The sequence below is a fragment of the Lepidothrix coronata genome, unplaced genomic scaffold (assembly GCF_001604755.1).
Source record: "Lepidothrix coronata isolate B3197 unplaced genomic scaffold, Lepidothrix_coronata-1.0 Scaffold101, whole genome shotgun sequence".
Lineage (NCBI taxonomy): Eukaryota > Metazoa > Chordata > Aves > Passeriformes > Pipridae > Lepidothrix > Lepidothrix coronata.
Window position 1 is genome coordinate 1972328 of NW_016690281.1, and position 19338 is coordinate 1991665.

At 52.7% G+C, this 19338-nt stretch overlaps 1 protein-coding gene across 3 annotated transcripts; it reads left to right on the plus strand.

Annotated features, from left to right (window-relative positions):
* Positions 1 to 662: 662 nt before the first annotated feature.
* SSTR5 (somatostatin receptor 5) lies at positions 663 to 9240 on the plus strand. 3 transcript variants are annotated; one of them, XM_017823072.1, is made up of 2 exons: positions 663 to 769; positions 7251 to 9240. In XM_017823072.1, exon 2 carries the CDS (start codon positions 7304 to 7306, stop codon positions 8414 to 8416), a length of 1113 nt encoding a protein of 370 aa, XP_017678561.1. In that variant the 5' UTR covers positions 663 to 769; positions 7251 to 7303; the 3' UTR covers positions 8417 to 9240. The 3 variants fall into 3 exon arrangements, with proteins under 3 accessions (XP_017678561.1, XP_017678560.1, XP_017678562.1); XM_017823071.1 differs by lacking the exon at positions 663 to 769 and adding an exon at positions 1287 to 1326; XM_017823073.1 differs by lacking the exon at positions 663 to 769 and adding an exon at positions 4540 to 4638.
* Positions 9241 to 19338: the final 10098 nt, after the last annotated feature.

Sequence of the window (19338 nt, forward strand, 5' to 3'; positions counted from 1 at the left end):
AATGCTGATGAGTGTCTGGCAGGGCTGGGGAGCTCTGAGCTCTGTAACCACCCGGCCCTGACCCCCCTCACGAGTGAGAGAGCAAAGCAGCGTAAGTGCCACTGGTACTGGTGTTTACAGATGTAACAGCAGAGGGAGGGTGCAGGGTGGAGAGGGCAAAGCTCTGCACGACTTTTATTCCACTTGTTGCCTTTCAAAATACTCAAAATTCCAAATATTTCACCCTCTTCCTGCCCAGCAGAACCCCAGGCAGGTTAGGAGGGAATAAATCCAACGCAGCCTGGATGTTTAGCCCTTATCTTTCCACTAGACAGTAATTTTCGGGTCTGACTCGCAGCCAGCTGGAGTAAAACCTCCCCACATGGGACTGCAGCTCTCCGCGGAGAGGCAGGATGCGAGGGCGACCCTGGCACTCGGTCTCCCCTTCTGCTCAGGGACAGGAGCATCAAATAACTGTGCCGAAGATGTCAGATCCTCGTCGCTGCCCCCGGAGGAGCCCGCGGGCTCGTGTGCCGTGTTTGGGGGGAGCAGCAGCGAGTCCCCGCGCTCGGGGAGGGGGCTCGCTGAGGACCAGCCCGCGGGAGCCTTTAAAAGGACTTGTCGGGGCTGGAAGGAGCTCAAACAGGGGAGGAAATGCGGGTCTCTCCTCTCGGAGGGCAGTGGGGGCTCCGGCCCCTCCCGGGAGCAGAGCGGAGCCCGCACCGGGCCGGGGGGGCTGCGACCCCCGGGCTGCGGGGTCGGGGCAGAGCGGCGGGAGCGGCAGAGCCAGGTAAGGGCATCCCTGGGATTGGGGAGGGGGGCACGGGCACGGGAAGAGGGGCAGAGACATAGGGAGGGGGGCAGAGACATCACAAGGGGGGCACAGACATAGAGAGGGGGCACAGACGTGGGAAGAGGGGCACAGACATAGGGAAGGGGTACGGACATGGGGAGGGGGGCAGAAACTTGGGAAGGGGGGCACAGGGAGGGGGGCACAGACACGGGGAGAGGGCACAGACGTGGGGAGGGGGCACAGACACGGGGAGGGGGCACAGACGCGCCGGGGGGGATCATCGGGCAGAGCATCCCGGCGCAGCGCTCCTGCCTCCCGCTCCCTCGGCTCCCACCCTCCCTCCCGAGTTCCCGACGGGGGGGTGGCCCCAGGGCCGCTGCTCCCCCGGCCGGGAGCCCCGTCCCTCCTCCCCGGGGTGGGGGGAGCGGCCCCGTCCCCGCCCGCCGCCGCAGGGACGCGCGGGGAGCGCTCCCGGAGCGGGGCTCCAGCCGCGGCTCGGGGGGGGAGCGGGAGCATCCTGACTCCAGAGGGGAGAGGAGCCCCTGGAGCTGCAGGTAACGACCCCCGGGGGAGACGGGAGCAGCGAGCGGGGCTGGGGGAGGAGGGAGGCGGCGATGGGGGGAGAGGAGGGAGGATGGGGATGGGGCAGGCGAGGGGTCGCAAAGCGCTTTTGGGGGCTCGCTGCGGTGAATGAGGCACCGGAGCCATCGGTCCCGCTCGTGGCCACCCCGAGTTTGCCCTTCCGAGGGGGCTTTCCATGCGGAGTGACCCCTTCCTGGCTGGAGGGATGGTGTGGGGGGGAGATGGGGGTGACCCGTCCTGGCTGGAGGGATGGCAGGGAGGGACCCGCTGGAGACGGGGGTGACCCGTCCTGGCTGGAGGGACCCCGGGGAGGGTCCCGCTGCCGGGTGGAGGACGCGGTGTTTGAAGCGGGAGCAACCTCAGCGCGGCTTGGAAGCTCCAAAGGGGTGAGAAAGGCACCCGCGGGAGGGATGTGCGGGCACAGCCCGGCGCTGCCCTCCCCAAAAAGGTGCGAAAGCCCTGGATGTGCCCAGCCCGCAGAGATGGGGCTCAGCCATCCCAGGGGGGCCGGAGCTGAGCGCAGGATGCTCCTCTCCGATCCAACACGGGGGGCTGGAATTGCTCCAGGGTGGGCAGCAGGACGCGGATGTCAAGGTCGAAGCGGAGCCCTGGGGGTCAGCGCTGCTCTGGGCTGGGAGCAGCTCCGTGTGTCCCTGTGCTGGCTCCAGGCGGCTCCCAGAATTCCCAGATCCGGGCACAGCTTGTTCCCGGTGCCCAGAGGTCTGCGCTGAAGAGCAGGGAAAGAACAACCCGGCTCAGGTGTTTTGGACTTGCAGGTTGTGTTGGGGTGGACTAGAGAGCTTTTGGAGTTTTTGAGGGAGGAGACGTGCGGGTTCCACCAGGCAGCCTGTTCCCGGTGTGCTGGGAGCAGTCTGGGAGTGCTGGGGTGGGAAATCCCAACTCCTGGGCACGCTGGCACCAGGACTTGGTGGCTGGGGTGGATCTGCACTGCTGGTGTGGGGTTTATCCAAGCCAGAGACCCCACACCTTGGAAGTTCCTCCCCAAGGCTCCTCTTCTGGAGCTGCTTCACTTCTTACAGCAAGAGAAGCTGTTCCTGAGCTCCTTCCAACCCGGGGCTCTCCTCGAGCCAAAGGGATCCGTGGCTGTTCCAGCTCTTCCCCAGCCTGGAAGCAGACACAGCCCGTAGTCAGAGCTCCCCAACTGCCCTGTCTTTGAGCCTCTCATGTCCCTGAGACCAGCTGATGTTTGGATTTGGATGAGCTGGATTACAGAGGAGAGGGCTGGAAGAGAAGCATTTTGATACAAACCCCTGCTGATGGTGATGGACCAGGGCTGGAGCTGGATTTTGGAAGGTCATCCCAGCCCGGGGAGGGCACAGAGATGTCGGCTCCACACCTTCCTCTGCCTGAAGCTGCTGAAATCTGGGAGCAAAACCAGCAGCAGGTGATTTCCAGGACTGTCTGTGTGGCAGGACCAGCTCAGCCCGAGTGAGTAACCCCTGAGCAAAACAGAGCCTGAAGTGTGCTCGGGGAAAGAAAGGACTCAGCAAATATTTGGCAAAAGCAGAATTGTTTTATGGGCTGTTTGTTTGCAAACTAAAAATAGGAGCAAGTTACCAGGTCGTGTCTCCTCAGGGTGCTCTAGGAAACGCTGGGCTGGGGTGACCAGGGACATAACCAGGTGTTGTCAGCTTGAAAATGTGGTTTTTAAAGATTTTTCTACTGCTAGAAGTGGTAAGAAGTCATTCAACTTGGACTTCAGCTGATCAGTGTTTAGCACCAACGCAGTTAATCCAAAGAGAGAAGCAATTTAGGGCGAGACAGTTGGTTTGTTGTGTGTTCTGTAGGGAAAAATCAATCCCTCCAGGTTTTTTTTGAGCGAGAAACACGCCCTGAGAAACATCAAATGGCAGATTTGAATGGGGAGGAAGTTCCCATCTGAACTGATTCATTCTGCTTTTCAACCCCAGGTGGTGGAACAGGGTTGGGAGAGGGGAAACCAAGAATGTTACATATGGAACAATGAGATTTGTGTGCTTTTAGGCAGCTCCTGGTTTAGTCCCAGCACACGGTGACAACTGCCAGGAGGTGAAGGAGGTCTCACCACGATGCTGCATCTCCCTCCTGCTCACACAGAGCCTTCCCTGGGGGTGTTATTTCAGAGCTGCTCTTCCAGGTCACACCAACTTTCACACCATCTCCCTCCCCTTCCAGCAGCAAAACCCTCAGCTCTGCCTGCTGGATCCATGAAAACGCCAGGAATGTGGCCCCTGGGCTGTATTATGGGAAGCAACAGGTGATGAACACTCAAAAGGGCAAATTTACTGAAGGACCAAGAGAGTTTTCTTTGCTTTATTACAGCAGATTATTACAGCAGATTACTCCACTGACAAATCCATGGGGTGGGAAGATCTTGACTCCTAAAATGAGGTTTCTTTCTGGGATGGGAAAACCCTACGAAGTTCTGTTGCCAGCACATAATTCTTGGAGAAATATCCAGCTGCTTTTCTTCCCATTACACCTTAGAATCCCTGTTTTCAAAGCCTGTCCCTCTGGGTTCCCATTTTGGCTGTTATTCCTGGTCCTCCTGCACCTGGGAGCAGCAATTTGCCATCCTGTTGTTGTAATTCCATTCACAGCAATTACGGTCGGTGCTGCATAAGAGAGTTATGATTCCAGCAGTAAATAGGCAGCGAGATCAAATCTTGACTCATAAAATTAGGTTTCTTTCTGTAATTCCTGCTTGATCCCAGCTCCACTCTCATGCAATGCACTCCAGAGGGTTATTTTTGCTTTGCTATTGCAACCACAGCCAGGCAGGATTTCAGCCTTCATCTGGCTGGGCATTTTTAAGGTTTGTTCTTCCTTAGGCTGTGATGGTTTTCAGTCACTGATGGGCTCTGTGATGTTGGATCCTCACTCTGTTGCCCAGCAAAATTACATGTATTCAGGATACCTGCTAGAGAAGTTTTCACTAATTTCTGAGCAGGATGGGCTGTGCTATAATCCCTCTTTTCTTTCTCCCCTCATTATGGCAGGGACATGGACAGTCAGATGTGTTCAGCTGCAGTGGATGCTGATTTTTTTTTTTGCCCTGACAAAGGAGAATTTGGAATGATATCATTGGTTACTCTGGGTCTGTGTTCTTATCTCCTTTCTGGTTTGTGTGTTTTAAGCAGAAAGCCCATAATTTATGGACTGTGCCAGTGGGGTGGCTTGGAGATCAAACACCAAGGGGAAAAAAATCTGGCTGAGAACAAGTGCCCTGGAGGGGATGTGTTTTATTAATCCACTAATTAAGAACACCCAAACAAGGCTATCAGGTATCAGTCAGCATGTCTTAATTATGTTTAGTCATCCTTTGGGGAGGTTCATGGCCGTTGACTGCTGGAGTGACAATGTGAGCACAGGCAGAATGGGGCAAGTTGTGAGATGGACAGAGGGACAAATCCTCTGTGCTCACCCAAAACAGCCAGAAAAACATCATCTGCAGCTGTCCAGGTTTTCTTTTGTTGTTGCCATATCATTAAAAAAAACCCCAAAATACCAGTGGCTACAAGGGAGGGAGGTTTCCATGGCTGAGTGGATAAAACAAGGAATGGACACTTGAGGTGTGGGCTCAGTTTTCAGATCTGGATGACTTTAAGCACATCACATCCTCACATGGGGATGTTCAGGTGTTGTTAAAAAAAACCCTCCCAACCATTTACAGCTTTAAAATGGTCCTTTTCACCTCTGGCTTGGATTTGGGTTGGAATAAGATGATGTGGAGCTTTTCCTGCCATCCCAGCCCCCCTGGATCCCTGATTTCCCTGCTCCATCTCCTCCCAGCCGTGGAGTGACATGTGAGACACCTACTCCCCATCTGCACGTTTCCAAATCAGAGCAGCAGATCTGTGATTACAACTGGGAGCTGGAGGGACTTCTCCTCTTCCCCCACTGCAGTTTTTCTCACCCCAAGAGAAAAAGCCCAGCAACAGCCGTGGAGGTGGTTTTGGATTCCTCCTGGAGACAAGGAGGTTTTCGTGCTGCAGTGATGCACAGTTTGCTTGGGCTCGAAAGGCATGGATGCAGAGTGGGCTGGGTGTTTGGGAATCCAGCTTCCTGCCCCCGGATTATTATGGAAATGTGACCATCAGGTGATGGCAACAAAGGTTGCTGAGCACAACCTGCTTGAGCACCTCCACCGAGGTTCGTTGTGAGACTCGGGAGAGACCTCGTGGTTTAAATCTGCAACTTTTTTAGAGCAAATGCTTTCAAGTTTCTCTGGAGAAATGCTTTATAAACACCTACTTGGACAAAAATACGAAAAAATATTCCTGTGAATCAAGCCCAGCAGAGAAACAGGGCATTGGAAATTCTCAGCCTCTTGCAGAATGTCTATTAAAACCTCTCCTGCCACCCCCTCTGCTCAGCTGTGCCCTGCAGTGCCCACTGCAGCTTGGATTTCTGGCAGAATAAAGGTGTTTCTCGGCCACAAAGTACAGTTCAGGTGAGAGGAGAGGGATTGGAAACACTGAGAGAAGAACAGTCTTGAGAGATGGAACAGGAGGGGGTTGTTCCTCTCCATCCCAGCCTGTCTGTGCCTCATCCTGATCCACAGAGAAGGGAGCTCAGCCATGGCCCTTCCCACCTTGGAGCTCATGGGCTTTTTCCCAGGGGTTTTGTCGTTGTCATGGAGGGTTTAGTTCCCCAATTCCACATTGCTGGTGCTCCCTGGGGGTTCTCCAGTGGCTCTGCCAGGCAATAAGTGGCACTTGAATCCATCAGACTGATGTTTTCATGCAAACAGGGAGACCTGGAAACATAAGAGCAGAGCTTCTGACCCCAAGAGCTGGGAAGTGCCTTTGGCTCTGGGCTGGGCAGGAGTGAGGTGGGGTGGAGTCATCCCTGAGCCCCCCCCAGGTCACCTCAGTGACAGCAGAACTGCCCCAAATGGGACTTTAAACTCTCAGCAGCAATGCAGGGCTCTGCTCTCAGCCTGCTCCATGTGTGCTCCTCAGAGCCCTTCCAAATTCTACTCCAACAATTCCTCTATCAGATTTTAGACAGAAAATTAAGGGTAAAGGTGGCCTTGTGGACTTCACAGAATCATGGAATGGTTTGGGTGGGGAGGAACCTTAAAGCTCAACCAGTCCCACCTCCTGCCATGGGCAGGGACACCTTCCACCATCCAAGGTTGCTCCAAACCCCATCCAACCTGGCCTTGGACACTTGCAGGGATGGGGCAGCCACAGCTTCTCTGGGCAACCTGTGCCAGGGCCTCACCACCCTCACAGGAAAGAATTCTTTCCCCATGTCTAAACTAAACCTATTCCCTTTCAGTTTAAAGCCCTTATTCCTTGTCCTATCACCCCATGACCTTGCTAAAAGACTCTCTCCTTTTTCCAGGCTGGGAAGTGTTGGTATTCTCAGCCCAGCTCCTGGATATCCCAGAAGAGGCCATTGGCTCACAGAGAGTGAGACACTCAAATGGGGAAAGTTTTTTGCAAAACCTCCTATTTCTTATCAGCAGAGGAAGGACTGGCCTTGTTACAGCAGGTTTTGGACCCAAACAACCACATGCCAGGGCATCCCAACTCCTTCTGCCTCAGGCTGGGAAGCTCGATGGCCTCACCCTCTCCCCTCTCCCCCGTGTTTCCCAGCAGGATTCCTGCTGTTCCCGTGTAACTGTTGTGCAGCCTCCCATCTTTATGGTTCCATCCACCTCTGCCTGGATCCTGTGAAAATGAAACAGATGCCAGCAGCTCCTGGGATGAGCCCTGAGCTCTCCCACTGTGCAATACCTTTGTCCAGGCATTGATCTCACACGCTCACTGCATAATTCCAACACAAATCCTGAACCTGGAGAGAAAATTAAATGATGTGTCAAACTGAACGTTCTGTGAATTCACTCCTTCTCTCTTTTTTCTTCCCCTTCAAATTTTCTTTCTAGGAACAAGATGCCCATGAAGTTTAACCTCCTTTAGCCTTAAAAACTAAAAAGTTATGGATCCTTTGTACTTTTCCAACGCGTTCGGTGCCGAGGGCGGTTCCGGCGGCGGGAATTCCTCCCTGCTGACGAACACGACGGAGAACGGGACCCTCCCGGAGCAGCCCCCCTTCAAGTACGTCCACAAAGTGCTCATCCCCATCTGCTACCTCCTGGTGTGCGCCGTGGGGCTCAGCGGGAACACGCTGGTCATCTACGTGGTGCTGCGTCACGCCAAGATGAAAACCGTCACCAACATCTACATCCTCAACCTGGCCGTGGCCGACGTGCTCTTCATGCTGGGCCTGCCCTTCCTGGCCACCCAGAACGCCATCTCCTACTGGCCCTTTGGCTCCTTCCTCTGCAGGCTGGTCATGACCGTGGACGGCATCAACCAGTTCACGAGCATCTTCTGCCTGACGGTGATGAGCATGGACCGGTACCTGGCCGTGGTTCATCCCATCAAATCCACCAAGTGGAGGCGGCCCAGGGTGGCCAAGCTCATCAGCGTGACCGTGTGGACATTCTCCTTCTTGGTGGTGCTTCCAGTCATCATCTTCTCGGACGTGCAGGAGGACTTTCAGACCTGCAACATGAACTGGCCGGAGCCCGTCAACATCTGGTCGGCGGCTTTCATCGTCTACACCTCGGTCCTGGGCTTCTTTGGGCCTCTGCTGGTGATCTGCCTCTGCTATTTGCTGATTGTCATCAAGGTCAAGTCGTCAGGGGTCCGGGTGGGGTCTACGAGGCGCAGGAGATCGGAGAGGAAGGTGACCAGGATGGTGGTGATCATCGTGGTGGTCTTCGTGCTCTGCTGGCTCCCCTTTTACACCATGAACATCGTCAACTTGATATTCATCCTGCCAGCAGACCCCGTGCTGGAGGGCTTGTACTTCTTTGTGGTGGTGCTGTCCTATGCAAACAGCTGTGCCAACCCCATCCTTTACGGGTTCCTCTCTGACAACTTCAAGCAGAGCTTTCAGAAAGTCCTTTGCCTGCGGAAGGGCAACGGCGTGGAGGACGGGGAGCCCGTGGAACACAGGCAGGAGAACAGCAGCCGCCTGCAGGAGTCCATGCTGACCCAGAGGAACGTGGAGTTCAACGGCCACATGCAGACCAGCAAGGTCTGAGGGCGTGGGTTGGGGCTGCAAAGGGCTGGTGGAGCTGGAGAACTTGGGGGGCCTCGAGGAGAGATGAATTCGTGGCAAAGGTGAAAGGTGGAGACCCACAGGCTCCAGTAAATGTACATAGAGGTGGCTTCACTCCCCTCCCTTCCCCAGCTCGGAGTGGTAGGGGCCGTGCTGGGCTGTGGCCAAGCTCTCGTGGTGACCTGGGTCATGTGGGACCACTTTGGGTCCTCTGGAGATTTCCAGGCTTTGTACTGCCCTAGTGATGCAAAACCACACAAAATCAGTTTTAACCACCTTGTTAAGCTGGGCTTGTGGCTGCTCTGCACTGTTGGGAGCAGCTCAAAGCAGAAAACAGCTCAGACAGTGTCTCTGAGATCCTTCAAGGGGATCTCTTACGAGAAAAATGCTGTTTCTTAAGAGTTTCATACCCAAAAGGCCCCAGCACTGACCTCAGAGCTGTGCATGAGCCATGGTTGGAACCTGCTGGGTGCTCCTCCTGCATTGGTTTGCTGTCATGAACCCACCTAAGGGATTCATGGTGCCCAGGAATCCTTCAAACACACCAAGAATGAGGAAAAAAACCCCATGATTAGGAAGACCTAAATCCTAAACAGGTCTAAATCCTAAAGAATTCAGTGTATTCATGATGTTCTCACATTCTAACCCAAAGTGCATAGAAAACGTGATGTGACCACTCTGTTGTTCTGTCAGTGCTGATCATTGTGAAGTCCTGGGGAGCTGTCGTGTGTATTTATTGGTTCTGAATGTCAGTCTGGACGTGAATATAAACTGTATTTTCAGAAATTAAAACAAGTTCAACCCCCCTCCTGGCTGTGGTTTAGTTGGCAGGGTGGGGTTTGCTCAGAGGCTGGATCTTGGAGGGCTTTGCCAGCCCTTGAGGACTCTGGGATTCTATTCCTGCCACACACATGAGAGCACAAGAACTCACCTGATACAATGAGGGACAACTGCAGGATCCAAATCTCACTCCAAATCCCAGCACAGTCAGGTTGACTCTGATTAATTAAGTCACCCACTATCTATTATTTCAGGAATTATCAGGCTGTTGCAGGCATAAATCAACTTCTTATCAGTCCTTGAGACACGTGGAGTAATTAGTGCAGGCCTTGATGTCCTCCCTGCCAGCTCCATCTGCCTGCAGTGGGTTTGCCATGAGTTCTCCATTGATGGGATTAGAAAAACCCATTTTAGCTCCCAGCTCGTTTGGGAAGTGGCAGTAATTAATAATTAATAATTAATGCTCCCGTGGAGGGAGGTGCCCCGTGGGTGCAGCGCTGGGGACTCGCTCTGCAGAGCACAGGGATGGAGAATTCCAGTTGCTGAGTAAATCTGTGGCATTGTCCACCCCCAGCCTGATCCTCTGGAGCAGCTGAGCTCTTTTAAACTTAAAGAGGAGAGGTTTAGGCAGGATATTAGGAAGGAATTCTTCCCTGTGAGGGTGGAGAGGCCCTGGCACAGGTTGCCCAGAGAAGCTGGGGCTGCCCCTGAATCCCTGGAAGTGTCCAAGGCCAGGTTGGATGGGGCTTGGAGCAACCTGGGCTAGTGGGAGGTGTCCCTGGGGGTGGGATGAGATGAGCTTTAGGGTCCCTTCCAACCCAAACCACTCTGCGATTCTGTGAATTTGGGGTTAGACAAAACCACCAGCAGACTCTGAGTGGTTTGAGGACTTGGCAGACCCAAAATGTCCTTCCAGACATTTCATTCCAGGATCAGACCCCCCTTTTAGACATCTCATGCTCTCAGGCACATGGTGGGAGTGTCACATTATTGTGGTGGCACCTTGAGTGGCACATTATTGGGGTGTCCTGTGCAGGGCCAGGAGTTGGACTGGATGATCCTTGTGAGTCCATTCCAGCTCAGGGTATTCCATGATTCTATGATCTTTCAGACTGTCAGATCCACAGGGACTTGGTGTTACTTCACCAGATAAAAATAAAAGCCCCTCATTGCAATAAGTCACACACCTGGAGATGAAATAATATAATGAGGAGCAGATGGAAGAATAAATCCCAGAGCCAAAGAAAATGAACCCCCTCGTCTGTGGATCAGGTAAAACACAGAAGAACACTCACAAAACTCAAGTAAAAATCGGCAGAGTTGAAGTACCAGAGATTTCTGGATAATCTCTTATTTGCTCTTCAGGGAAGAAGCAAATATTTATTTCAATCCTCTCTGAGCACGGGAGAGCTGGAGAGGTGAGATGAGTGAGGAGCCAGGGGTTTATGGCTCTGTCACCTTCATCTGGGGCAGCATCAGGAGACATCTGTGTAAAAATGACCTGGGGCATCAGGGATCCCCTGTTTTCCTTTCCATGGTGATTTTAGAATGTGCTGGACAGGAAAACCAACAGCATTTCACAGTAAGACTTTCACAAACATTGAAGTTGTGTTAACAGGAGCATCATCTCTTGCCACAGAGGAGATTTTAGTGCAGACTCTGAGGGCTTTGTGTGCTCAGAGAAATGTCTCAGTTCCCTCCTCTGACTCAGAGTCAGGTTGTGTGGAGTCACCACGGGATCATCTCTCGTGGTCTTCAGCTTTGTGCTACTGAGATTTCGCCTTCATTTCCTTCTATTGAACCATTTTGGGCTAAGTTTACAAGTTATGAACCGATTGAACCAATCTCCAAACCTTATTTCGTATTTTCTGGGTCCTAAAAAGTCTTTTCTTCCCAAGTAAACTGGCTGTTGTTTATGATGGTGACATGCAAAGCTTGTCCAAGCCTGGGCTGTTCTCAGCCCCCAACTCGGTGCCCAAGTGGCAGAACTGTCCCCTTGGGGACACAGAGGCTTCAGCCCCTCTGGAACACCCACTGGCACATCCCCTCCAGCCCTGGATCTTACTCCTACACTAAGATTGAACAAAAGTGGAGCCAATCAGTGCTGATTTTGGTGTGCAACCCCCTTTGCAGGCCCTGATGAAGGGTTATCCTTCACTAATCACCTGGATTTTGGTGCTCTGACCACCAGTGATGACCAGAAAGACTCAAGGGAAGCTGAAAAGCACAATCCATGTGCTGATCAACCCAAGGATCCTCTTTGCCTTGATTTCAGCCCTGAAGATTAACTCCTTGCAAGCAAGAATGACACCTCTGAATTCCTTCCTAATTCCTCTCTTGATTTACAGCACGACTTGCCTTCTATTAATTTTCCATAAACCCCCAAAGAAACCACTTTAGGCTTGTGTGCAGAGTGTACCCATGGGACTGAAAAGAGCTTTCCATTAGGGTAATGACTGATTTGTTTTCTAATTTCCCAAGAATCACAACTAATTTTATTTCCTGAGCGGGCAGCGGCTCTCGGGCCCCAGGGAACGGGTAAATGTGCCTTTGCAGAAGGAATTCTTGTTTTGCAAACACATTGCACTTAATGAAATCCATTCCCACAGAAACAGGGGCAACTGAAGAGGAAGGGATGACTCCAACCAGTGAGGAAAAGCTTCTGCTCTCGGTGTCAACTTGTGGCCTCACAGATCTTGGCTCAGCTCCTGATTTTAACCTGACAGGTTTGATGTGAGGTGGGCTCTGATTCCCCTCGGTTTTCCACCTCTAAAACCAACCCAGTGCTTCCTTTCCCACACCTGCACAGAGGAGGGATTTTAAAAGTCCCAGCACAAAGTGCATGTTCGGTGCCAGCACCAAAGTTTTATTAAAACCTCCCAGGAATAGTCACTTTTTATGAAAAGCAGAAGTCCTGGTGCATCAATTTGGCATCTTTGACATAAGTGTCCTTTCCCTAATCCAGGTGGGGGTTTTGCTGGAAAACACAGCCCTAGACAGACAATCAGGTGGCTCTTGTTGACAATGAATCTCCAGAAAATGTGCAGGTTGTCGCTATCTTCTCCAAGAGGGACAACTTGGGAGGGAAACTGGGGCTCAGTGGGGCTCTCTTGGGGCAAAGGGGATGAATTGATCACTCAGAGTGGGTCTTGAGGGAGGATCCAACATGTTCACCTGCCTCCCCCATCAGTGGCATGGCCAGGATGGTGCTGCTGAGCCTGGGGAAGGGCTCAGTGCCACCAAGAGCCCCTTTTCCAACACTCCCAGCCCCAGCAGTGCTGAGGGGGGTGGGAAATGAGCCAGGGAACTTCTACCAGGGCTCAGGGGTTGTGTGTGTGTGGGGGGGGGCAGGCTAGAAACAATATCCTCAATTTATGGCCAAAGTGCAGGTGGTTTGTTCACAGTGACAGAAGGGGAGGGATGAAATCTGGGTGAAACCTCGGGAAATCACTCCCTGAAGCACAGGAAGAAGCATTGCAGTATTTAGCATCCAGCAGGGGGTTTGACACCCTGAATGCTGAAATAGGAATAAAACCCAGGCTGCCAGAGCCTGTCTGAGTCCTCCTGCAGCCAGCCTTGCCCCCATATCTGCTCTGTGTTATCTGCTGGGGTCCCAGCCTTGCCCCCATATCTGCTCTGTGTTATCTGCTGGGTCCCTGTTCCATCACACTCAGCCCTGGCTGTAATTTCCCTCCCTATCTCCGAGCCCTGGGCACATTCCCTGCCCTGGGAGCAGCCCTGGGTGAGCAGGGTGAGCTGTTCTTCCCTCAGGATCTCACTCTGCCCTCCTCAAAACCTTGTCTGATTTACAATGAGAACCAAAAATTTAACCCTTTTTTTCCTCCTCCCTGCAAACCACCCTCACAGCCGGGCACTTCTGGCCTTTTGAGAGGTTTTACAGCCATAGTCAGCTCAGGTTTTACCCTTCACTGGCCTCTTTGGAGATTTGCTGCCATCCCAGAGCAGGAGAATTCCAACCAGAGACCTTCAGTGGGTGAGTTACCAACGTGCCTCTGGCAGGTCGAGCTGATGGCTGATGGCAAACAGCCCTTTCCACAGGATTCCCACAGCCACTGGAATGATTCTGCCGGGGCTTTATACCCAGCCAGGCCTTATCTGGGGAATATTGCCTGATTTCATTCTCTGCCAGCTGGGGGTTGGGCAAAGAAATGATTGACTGTGCTGTGAAAACACAGCAAGGATTAGAAAGTGGCAGCGTGAGCCGTGAGAAATGTGTTGTTTCTGTTGCTAAAATGCCATTAAAAGGCAGAGAAATGTTTTTGCCAAGTTCTCTTCCTATACATTAATAAATTAGGCATGGTTTCATTTGCATTAGAGGAGGTTAAACAGATTGAGCAGAGGACACAGCAGGTTTTAAGACTGACTCATCCTCCTCTCAACCCAGGCACGACCTAAAATACAGGGATGCTCCTTGTCACAGGAGGCCAAAACAACCTTTTCCTTCTTTCCCAGTTTCCTGCCAGATGAAGGCTCAGGAGGACTTTGATCCAATGCAGCCACGGGGGTCAGGATCCCTCCTGGAATTCAGGGCTGGGAAAGGACTGCAAAGCTCAAGCCTGGGGTGCTCAGGTGTTTGTCTTCAGAGGGAAAAGGGAAATACAGGCAGGTTCCCTCCAGCACAGCAATACACTGGATACCATCCACTGCTCCAGGAGGGAAACTCATCCTTGCATTATTATCCCAGTGTTGCAAACTCTCTGCCCCTCTTTGATTCACTCCCAGCCCTGTCTCCTCTGGTCCCAAATCAAGATTAATCTTAATTGTGTCTCCGCTAACGAGGCTCTCAGAGTTTATTAAACGGGCTTTTGTGTTCCTTAATTGAAAATCTCAGTGCAGAGGTCTCGGTGCTGCTCCTGGATGAGCTGCTGTGGGAGGCTGAGAGTCTGTGCCAGGGCACAGTGACACCCCTGTGGTGCCACTGCTCTGCTTCCCAGCTGCTGCTCTGGGAGGAGAATGCTGGGAAGTTGGTCTCCAACACGATGGTTCTCTTGGGAGGACGGTGGGATGTGAAATGTGGGATGTGGGAAGGTCTGGTGTCCACACAGGGGGTCACGTGTGAGGGCTGAATGTCCCTGGAACGCAAGGGCAGGACTGGCAGGGACCATGTGTGGGATGAATCATGGAATCAGAAGATGGGTTGGGCTGGGAGGAGCCTTAAAGCCCATCCAGTGCCACCCCCTGCCATGGGCAGGGACACCTTCCATGAGCCCAGGCTGCTCCAAGTCTTGGACACTTGCAGGGATGGGGCAGCCACAACTTCTCTGGGCAACCTTTTCTTCTGTTTTTCTCATCCTTGGATCTGTCTTAACTCCATCTTAATCCCACTACACCTCTGCTGCCCCTGGGAGTGATCCTGGGTCCTTTTGGAGTGGACCTGCCACTTGGGAGCTTTGTCACAGTCAGGGAGTCACATCAGGCACCACAAGGATTTCCAAAGATGGGATCACTCCATGTCCTGCTTTTCACCAAGGACCAACCCGACCCCACCTCTTCTCCCACTCCCCCCTGGGTCAGGATTGGGATCAGAGTTGCCAGGAAATGGATGTTCCAGCTGCTGCTGCTGCTGCAATGAGTCACATTTAACGAGCCAATTTAGGGAGGCTTTCAATGCTCCAACCGGCAGAGAAAGCAGGCAAATGACCTTTCCAGCAAACAGCTCTCCGAGGAATTCGGTGCCATCACAAACGCCTGGCCCCAGCTCTAGTTGGAGGAGCTCTTTTCCCGGCCTTTTGTTTCTGGAAGCAGCTCCACTCCTCGCAGGATCCCTGGATCCTGCTGCCCGTCTCTCCCGGTGCCGCGAAGCCGTCGCCGCCCTGGCTCTTCTCTCATCCCAAAAAAAGGACTTTGCTCAGGTTTGAGCTGAGCCTTCAAAAGCTCAGCTTGCTCTTTCTCCAAAGCTTTCCCACCAAGGGTTTTCCCCAGCAGCTTGGCAGTGGATTCCTGAGGAACCAGCCCCGAGCTGACAGCACCTCCGAAGGCATCCCATCAAAACATGTCATCCTTTGACAAAGCCTGACAAATTCCTGGGAAAATCTGTCCTCCCAGCCAGCCATTCCCAGAAAGCAGCAGACAGAAGTGACACTCCCCAACACTGGTGGTGGTTTGTGTCTTTTTTTTTTTTTTAACACGTTTCAAACCCAGTCACCAAACCCCGGGGTTTGAGTGACATTTTTAATACCTCGACAGACAATTCTTCCAATTAAAATCTCCCTATTCAGCTTTTTTTTCTCGGCCAAGCCTTTGATTCATCAAAGGATTGCAAATGTTACCTCTGGGGCTGCCCTGCTGAAAACAAACACCCACGTGAAGGTCAAGGAATCCCTTCCCTTGGCCCACCTGAAGGCTGAAAATTGTCTTTGATTATTGTAATTTCTGTTTGAGTCCCCAGTTCTGAATATTCGTTGAGATCCAGGAAAACCTGTCAAAAAAAGGATTTTCAGCTGCTGGAGACCGAAGGGCTTTGCTGAAGTGCTCGTGTGTAGAAGGCAAACAAGCAAGTGCTGGGATACAGGAGCACCTTTGGAAGTGATTCATGATTTATTCCAAGAAAACTGGGGGGAAAAGTCACATGTTCAGTTTGTAAAAGTGGCATTTGCAGAACGCAGCAATTCCAAAGGGCTTCCAGGTGGGGATCTCAGAGGGCTCAGCAGTGGTTAATGTGCCTCACTGGGTTTCAGCAGGGTCATCCTGGAATCCTCTGGCATTGGGATCTTCCCCTGGTTGCTCTCCCAAGGAGGCAAAACCCAGGGCTGGCTCTGAGCTGGGGCAGGAGATCCAGAGGCTGATGGATTTATGCTGGAGTAAGAGCAGAGCCAAAGGTGGTGGTTTTGCTCCTTCCCTCATTGAGGGGCAGCTAAATGGAGTCAGAATTCCCAAATCAACATTGTCCATGTCCCAACACAAACCTCCCTGGGAGCAGCAGGATCCTGAGAGCCTCTGCTAAACCCAGCCCTCTGTTCCCTGAGCCTGCTGGTCATCACTGGGATCCAAACATTTCCTGGGATCTGTGATCCTGGCACAGCTTGGATCCATGCAGCAGCATCCTTAAAAACTGCCAGGCCATATTTCAGTGCCTTTGCCTGCCCATCCCCTCCTGCAGCCACGGCAGGAGCTGCTCCTTTCCTACCCCAGTGGTTTGTTCTCCAGCTCACTCACCCCAAGTGTCTTTGGTTTTCACCTCAACCTGCACTTTTGTTTCCATGTCACGTTTATTCCTGCCCATTTTGGTGTTGTTGGAGTGACTCCCTGGTTGCTATGAGATGGATGATGCTCTGGGCTTTCTGTGTTCCCTCTCCCTTTCCTGCTGCCATCTCGTAACACTTAATCCTCTGTATCTCTCCATCTTTCCCTGAAAAGTCACCGAAGGTGAAAGCTTTCTCCACTTGCTCTATCTTGAGCCTTTAAGCTCTGGATCCTGTTTGTGACCTTGAGCCAATTCCACGACCCAAACCATCCCGTGATTCCAGGATTCTGTGCTGGCTCCTGGTCGAGGATCCCAGACTGGGAGACAGGGGTGGTGTCACCCTGGCTGGACTCAACGACCTCAGAGATCTCTTCCCACCTTAATGACTCCGGGATTTCAGGGATGCAGACCCCCCTATTCCCACTGCTTGGCTCGCTCTATATTTTCCAGCTCAGCCCCACACTTATATAAAACCAGAAACACGCTGGAATCTCATTTGCCCCACGGAAGATTTTATGGATGTCGGAGAAACCCAAACAGAATTTAGGGACGTGAATTTATTCCGTGGAAATGCCACTTTACCGCGCTGATTCCTGTCAGTAGCCGGGGAAATGCACGTCAGGAAATGGAATATTTGCCAGCGTGGGATGCGGGGCCGTCAGTCCCGTCTGGCACCCGCCATATGGGGCTGCGTTCGCACGGGGGGCTGCGGGAGGAGGAGGACACGGGCTGAGGTGTTGAGGCTTCACAGAGCTGCAAACGGGACAGCAGAACGGCCTCGTTAATTCTGGGGACAGCACAATTAATTCCCCCGCCCAGGGGAGCTGCTGTCAGCACGTCTGCAGAGCCAGAGACTGTCCCTGTGCCCTGTTTGAGCAGGAATTGGGCAGGGAATTTGGGCTGGGACAAGCCCGGACTCTCCTTTACTCAGAGGAATTTAACTGAAAAAAAAAAAGGGCAGAAAATACATAAAATCTCCCAAAATTAGGGGAAGCAAAGGTGCTGAGGGGCTGTGCGGGGTGAGCTGGCTGAGAGGACACGCAGCTCTGCCCTTTTCAGGATCTTGCCATGAAATTAAAACCACCCTGGAAAACGAGGGGTAGTGGGGGGAGAACGAAGCACCCCCAGGATTTGGCAGGAGCAGGAACAGGGAATCACCCCAGCTGTCCCACCTCTCCCTGAACAGGGAATATTCTTCCTGAGAGGGCCTGGGGACGTGCGAGTCCCTCCCGGGGGGAGGACGGGGATCCCCAGCCTGTCCCGGCGCATCCTTTGTCGCTCCGCCGGAGCCTTTTCCCGATAGTTTGGGAAATGCCATTCCCAGAGCCAGGGCAGGGTGGGGAAGCAGCAACCTGTGCGGGCCAAAGTCTGCAGCCTTTTAACCACGGATCGCTCCCCGCCTTGGAAGTGGTTTCTGTTTGTTTTAACACTTTCCCCTTCTATCTCCTGCCTTTTATGCGCGGCTTTAAATCCGTGTTAGTGAATAGGTCCTTACTGGAGTCATTAAGTTCCATTCAACTCATCCAAAGGCAATCCATTAGCTTTATTTGTTGCCTGGTTCCCTTATCTGCCCCGATGTTATCTGCCCGTTCCTGTTGTAAAAGGAAAGTTTCCTTATGGAGAGGAAGAAAGCGGCTTGCCCAAGGCAGAGGTGCCTGTTGTTCTTGCCCTGACCTTCCCGAAAGCCGGGAGGGCTGAAACCTCGCCAAAACAACCTCCTCACCCCCCAAAGCAAGGCTGCGAGAAGATATAAATGTGGGATCTGTTGGATGCTCTCACAGAAAAAAAAAAAAAGGGGAATAAGTGACCATGGGAGGTGAGCGCAACAGGCAGAACAGGCGGGATGTGCCAGGGGAGTTTGGGTTGGATATTATGGAAATTTCCACACCAAAAGGGTTGTCCAGCCCTGGCACAGCTGCCCAGGACAGTGGGGGTGTCACCGCCCCGGAGGGGTTTAAAAGCCACGTGGGATTTTGGACTTTGGAAGTTGCAGCGGGGAAAATATCCCTGGCTCAGCTTCTCCAGAGGGGGATTTTTAGCAGGAGCTGCTTCTAGTGGCTTTTCCACCCTAAAACTTCAACCTGCAGGACAGGGAGGTTCAGAGGGCACAGCTCAGCGTGTCCCGAGTCCTCTGTGCTGGCAGAACTGCCCCGATCATTGCTGGCACATCCCAGTGTCCCATCCAGGGCTTCCTGGGATGGAGAGCTCGTTTTTCTCGCTGCAGCCACTTGAGGAGTCTGATCCTCCTTCTGCTTCAAGTGTTTTTTCCTCCCGTTGCCCATAAATCTCCCCCTGCCCTCAGGGAATGTGGGCAGGTCCTTTGTTTGCTCTTCCATCCATCACCTTTTGGAACAGGGACGGGTGTTGTCCCGGCTCCTCCTCGGGAGAGGCTCTGACAAACTCTGTGAAATGAGTTTATCTTCCCTCTCTCCCCCATTGCCAAAGTTTGGACCAAGAATTGCAACTTTTGCAGATTTGAAGTCAGAAAGCCGAAGGGATGTTGTCTCAGACTCTGTTTAATCCTCCTGTATCAACCCAAAGAGGTTTTTTTGGGGGGTAGGTGTTTCTCACCTGCTGTTTTCCATATTTCCCGCTGTACACAAGGCTCCTGTTCTCCAGTTCCATCTCCCCAGGTTCCTCTGCCTCCCGTTCCTGGCCCTGCCCCAAGGCCAGGGCAGGTTATTTTGGCGATTAAACCGATCAAGAAATTGGTTTATTGGTGCCTTGTACTGGGGGATTCACCTTCCACGAGGTCCTGGGCTGAGAGGGACCTCCAGGTCTTATATTCCTGAATCAAATTCCCCAGGGAATTCTGGCAGCTGAGGCTGCTTTGTCCTTTCAGTGTAATTCAGGATTTGGGAAAGAGCTTCTGACAGATCCCTCCTGGTTCCATTCAAAGCACCAAATGCAAAACGCCAAT

Coding starts and splice junctions, on each gene's coding strand:
- SSTR5 (XM_017823072.1), top strand. CDS start 7,304: ATGGATCCTTTGTACTTTTCCAACGCGTTCGGTGCCGAGGGCGGTTCC.